The sequence below is a fragment of the Pantherophis guttatus genome, chromosome 12 (genome assembly GCF_059756535.1).
Source record: "Pantherophis guttatus breed Tessera chromosome 12, ASM5975653v1, whole genome shotgun sequence".
NCBI classification, from domain to species: Eukaryota; Metazoa; Chordata; class Lepidosauria; order Squamata; family Colubridae; genus Pantherophis; species Pantherophis guttatus.
The window spans coordinates 26,257,089-26,262,215 of NC_142074.1; the positions used below are offsets into that span (position 1 = coordinate 26,257,089).

The 5,127-nt window shown below is 54.9% G+C and overlaps 1 protein-coding gene across 1 annotated transcript; it reads right to left on the reverse strand.

The window, feature by feature from the left end:
• Positions 1-654: 654 nt before the first annotated feature.
• On the reverse strand, positions 655-4,973 carry C12HXorf65 (chromosome 12 CXorf65 homolog). Its single transcript, XM_034441747.3, has 6 exons — positions 4,792-4,973; positions 3,966-4,052; positions 3,013-3,147; positions 2,512-2,580; positions 1,501-1,622; positions 655-873 (listed from the first exon to the last, which is right to left on the reverse strand). The coding sequence occupies exons 1-6, from the start codon at positions 4,949-4,951 to the stop codon at positions 742-744; spliced, it is 705 nt and encodes a 234-aa protein (XP_034297638.2). The 5' UTR covers positions 4,952-4,973; the 3' UTR covers positions 655-741.
• Between the last annotated feature and the right edge of the window lie 154 nt (positions 4,974-5,127).

The following is a 5,127-nucleotide window of genomic DNA, read 5'->3' on the forward strand; positions in this document are numbered from 1 at the left end:
GCGTTTCCCTGCCCCTGCGTCCCCCTGGAAGGAAGGCCGGACGTGCCTCCCCAGGCCCACCCCAAGCGCTCCGGCGTTGTCCTGCCCTCCACGCGCAGGGGAGACCCCCAAAAGGGAGCGCCGGTGTTTGAACACTTCAAAGGCTCCTTTCCATTCAGATTTTTAAAAAATGTACCTCCAAAGCTCCTTCCTTGCCCTCTGGGGTGCCCTCTTCCGCCTCTACCTTTCCTAGCCATTGGCTTCCAGGAGAGACAAACGCCCCTCGGGTGCCCCGCTGGCTTTGCCAAGTTTCCAGGGGCTACACAAAGCTCACGGCTCGTAGCCGTGGAGGCTGGGGCCGTTCCAGGAGGCCTTCCCCTTGGCCCTCTGCGGCTGAGCCAAAGCAGCCGGGGCAACCCTCAGGGCAAGAAGCCAGCCGCCCGCTAATGTCCACCTTGCCCCCACACCCCACCACCCCCGCACTGTTTCTGGAGCCGGGGCTGGCAAATCCCGTTTCTGCTGCAGCTTCTCTTCAGAGCCTCCAATCAGGAGCCTCCCTGGTGACATCAGCCTCGAAAGGACCGCATCATCCTCATCACTCGTCCCGAATGTGAACCAGACCGGCAGACAATGCAGCTGGAAGCGAGGCCGGCTGATGGAAAGGGGGCTGGGGACTCAGGGCCACGGGCACTTTTATTGGGGCGCCAAGTCAGCCCCGTGGAGGGGCGGCGGTTGGAGCTTCCCCGGGGTCTCTTTCCAGGGTCAGCGATGCTTTTCCTTCTCCTTCCGGATGGCCTCCAGTCTCGCCTTGGTGGCGGCGGCCGTTTTGCGCGGCAATCCCTCCTCGTCTAGACCGCTGGCCATGCTCCCTCCGGACTTCCCAGAGCTTTTTGCCTGGAGGGGGAGGCACAGGGCCGGATTTAGATGAAAAGAGGCCCTAGGCTATTCCACTTATGAGGCCCTTTCACCTATAGCGAAAGTGTAATTTTAATTTTGCTAACAATTTGAATGTAGGCCCCTCTTGATCTTGAGGCCCTAGGCTGAAGCCTAGTTAGCCTATAGGAAAATCCGGCCCTGGGGAGGTAGCACAGATCACTGGGGCTTCCAGTTAGGAGGAGGGCAGTGGGGGGTTGGGGCAGTGTGGTGTCCAGAGCTGTCCCACTGCTCAGGAGACCCTACCCCGTTTCAGACAAATGCCTGTCCAATGTTCAGCAGAGCAGAGGAAGGAAGGAAAGCAGAGGGAGGTGAATCCTGGATCCATCTCGCTAAGGGGAACCAGGCAGGGGTGAAATCCAGCAGGTTCTGACAGGTTCTGGAGAACCGATAGTGGAAATTTTGAGCAGTTCGGAAAACCAGCAAATACCACCTCTGGCTGCCCTCAGAGTGGGGTGGGAATGGGGATTTTGCAATATTCTTCCCCTGCCACGCCCACCAAGCCACGCCCACAGAACTGGTAGTAAAATAATTTGGATTTCATCACTGGATCCAGGGGTCTGGCTGAGAACAAGAGGGGAGCCTTACCACCACCTGATTGGCCATGTAGGACAGGAGAGCTTCCATGGTTGGGGGCTTCTTCCCATCCTGGTTCTTGAGTATCTTCAGGCGGCTTTTTTCAAGGAACTCACACTGGTTTCGAAGGGTATCTAAGGGAGAGGAGAGGCTCTGTGGTTCTTCTGGCATTGCCAGGGGAGGCAGGGGTGAAATCCAGCAGGTTCTGACAGGTTCTGGAGAACCGGTAGTGGAAATTTTGAGCAGTTTGGAGAACCGGCAAATGCCACCTCTGGCTGGCCCCAGAGTGGGGTGGGAATGGAGATTTTGCAATATCCTTCCTCCAGGAGTGGGGACGGAATGGGGATTTTGCAGTATCCTTCCCCTGGGGTGGGGAGGGAATGGAGATTTTGCAGTATACTTCCCCTGGTGTGGAGAGGGAATGGAGATTTTGCAGTATTCTTCCTCTGCCACGCCCACCAAGCCACGACCACTACGACCACCAAGCTATGCCCATAGAACCGGTAGTAAAAAAAATTGGATTTCACCACTGGGCAGAGGTGACCAGGATCAGGTAGCAGTTCCAGTTAATAAGCTGTTGCGTCATTAGTAGAAATAGTAACTGTTTGCCAGGCAGATCATTCTGATCCTCCATAATTCAGGGGGGCTGGGAGGAGAGGAAGGAGGCCCAGAGGGCATGGCTCCCACTTACTCACCACCACCCCCCACCCACAATCCAAGGTCTCTCTCTAAAACTTCACAGATGCCCCTTGGATCCAGAGCTGCCACCTCTTTCCCCCTTCTGGCAACCCCAAACCAGCCCAGTTGCCACTCCTTCATTGGGTGCCAATGTCAGGGGTAGCAGCAGTGCCTCCCCTTCATTTTGGGGGGGAAGATCTGTCAGGCTCATGTCGGTGAGACCCCTCCCCTTCTTCCTCACCTGGCACCTCTGCCCAGTTCTTCCCACCCTCCCACCCACTCCCGAGGGTGTCTCTTTGGAAGGAAAACGCTTCCGGAGACCCACCCTGGGCCAAGGTTCCCTACCCAGCAAATCCTGTGGAGGAGATTTGATGAGAGGCTGGAAGGCTCGATAGCTGTGTTCATTTTTGGTCCCTGGAGTGAAGGAGAAGAGAAGCCCACCTTAGTTGCTGTAATCCTGGCAAAGCCTTGGGAGATGAGTGGTGGGTGCTTTGGCCTGCAAAGATGCCAGGGCACAATGGCTGGGTATCAATGCCCAACACTGAGATGGTGCAAGTGGCAATCAGACATGGTCCAAACATCAGCCCCCAAATTGTGGCATAAAGCATCTGGCTAACATGCAGAGCCCCCTTGGGCCCAGTCCCCAATTAATGGCCTACTAACAAGGGAAGAGACCTCCACTGTGGACTGAGACAGGCAGCAGGTGGAAGCGGAGAAGGTAGTTGCGGAGAAGACCCCAGGGAGATATGGAGCATCCACCTCTGACTGACTTTCCAAAATGTTTGGAACACAAGCAGGACTGAGGCTCTGGGGTGGGCTGTTCCCTGCACCCATCTACCCACCCACCTGTGGCGCCACGCTCCACTTTGCAAACGTAGTAGGTCCCCCGTGCAGTGAGGAACTTGCTGGCGTTGTCTTCTGGGAACTTGACCAGAAAAATCAGCTTCAGGGTGCCGTTCTCTTCACACAAGTCAATGGAGTCTGAGAAGGAACTGCAGAAGTCGGGAAGCAGGATTTCCCACCCCACCCCAAAGAATGAATGACTTTGCCCCTCAACCATCCTTCCTTAGATGCTTCAGGGTTTCAGCTTCGCAGGAGAAGGGCCCTGTGCCTCATCCTCACCTCCAGGATGACCTGATCATTTTGCCCAGCAGAAGGAAGCCATGCAGCCCCTTCGTCTACGGGTTGATTCAAGTGTTGGATTCAGGAGTAAATTGATGATCCTGAAGGAGCTGCCCCTTGGGGACCAGGCCAGAAACTTCAATGAATTTTCACTTGTGGATTATTGTGCTACGGGTGTTCTGTGTGTCTCTATTGGTTTATTCTCATTACTGATGTATTCTTCTGTTGCTTTTAACGTTAGCTACCCAAACTGGGTGAGCAAATGAGCAAGGTTGTGTGCACAGAGGGCCCACCTGGCTGCGGGACTCAGACTTTCATCTGGCCAGAATCCACACCTCAACATGATTGTTCTAGCAGGCCCAAAGCCATGTCACTTCCTCTCCATTTCTGAAGTCATCCTCTTCCTGGCCCACCTCAAAGCCCAGCACTCTTATCCAAAAGCTAGGGGCCTTCCTTCCAGAATCCCTCTCTTCCCAACTGGTGGTGGAGACCATTGTCCTTCCAGACGAGGAGCCAATGCCCTGAGACAATCACCATGCATGACACGGCACATTCCAGTCCAGTACCCACCAAGCCTGACCGCCAGCCACGCTCCCTCCTGACCCACTTCCTTGCCAGTCTCCCAATGATGGGGACATTTCCCTGCCTTAGCCCTGGGAAGCCCAGGTCCTTCTCACCTGTCCTGTGCAATCCCACCTTATCACGCAGGTAATGGGTTAGAAGCAAAACGGAGCAATTGATATTAGCCAGGAATTGCCGGTTGTCTGAAAGGAGAGGAGCCGTGGTCACCACTGAGCAATGCCACGCTTTCCCACTGCAGAAGGGTGGCTTCTACTGTCCTGCCCTGGGAAACATCAACAGCTCTGGGCCTGACTGACCACCTGAGCCTCCCTCACGAGGAAGAGGAAGGCCGAAGAGGCAAGGATACGCGGCTGGAGAGGGAGAAGGAGCAGCTTTCCCTTCTGGCTGTTGCCCTTCTCAATCCTTCCGAGGGACTCCAAAGCTGCCCTGGAGGCCTCAGGGCTTGGTTCCTGAATCTCGGGCGTCCCTGGTCCAGGCTTCTTCGTGGTCTGACTCTTCTGGCATTGGCATAAGGGCCCGGGGGCGGTTTCCCTTGGCTGGATGCATCCAAGATGGGACAGCCATCATTCAGGGTTGCTTCAACTGACTTGGGCCCCAAAGTTTATTTGTCCGTATAATTAACCTTCTGCCTCGTCTTTGGAACAACAAACACCTTAATTCTGGATGAGTGAGGATTGTGTGCCTAATAAAAGACGCCTTTAAAAGGAGCATGAAGTGGGGTTGCACCTGCCATGACAATACCTGTCTGTCCCTGTGAACGCCCAGTTTCTGGGAGGAGGGGCACACATTTGGAGGTCTGCTCCTGGCCCTAAGGAGTCCCAAGAGACCCTGCCTCAGCTTCCCCTCTAGTTTGATAAAGGGGCCCAAGCCCTCCCTCCCGCCTGTCCACTCCATGGTCCTCCTCGGTTCACCTTTCCTTACCTCCATGCTTGATGATAATGAACATACCCAGCTGTCTCGGGCATGGCTGGCAAGTTCCTCGGAGTTGGGCAGCCTTGGAGCTATTGTGACATGTCATAATGAACAGCTCTGTGAGGCAAGCGGGCAGGCATGGCACCCTGACCGTGGTTTCCTCAATCATAGTTTGCGGAATCAGCCACAATAGGTCGGTTCCTGCATTGCATTAGCTAAGCCATCATACGGTTTGGCTGGTTTGATGGGGAGCTGAGCCAAACAGCTGCAGTTTATAAACCAGGTGTGTTGGGCAAATGGTACCAATTGTAGTTGACTCAGTAGATAATAACCAAGCCAGCAAAA

Excerpts from the sequence above, each read along its gene's own strand:
- C12HXorf65 (XM_034441747.3), bottom strand. The coding sequence starts at position 4,951 with ATGATTGAGGAAACCACGGTCAGGGTGCCATGCCTGCCCGCTTGCCTC. Across the intron at positions 3,148-3,965 it reads GGTGGGATTGCACAGGACAG|ACTCCATTGACTTGTGTGAA; the intron begins GTGAGAAGGACC and ends GTTCCTTCTCAG. Across the intron at positions 1,623-2,511 it reads TCCTCCACAGGATTTGCTGG|ATACCCTTCGAAACCAGTGT; the intron begins GTAGGGAACCTT and ends CCTCTCCCTTAG.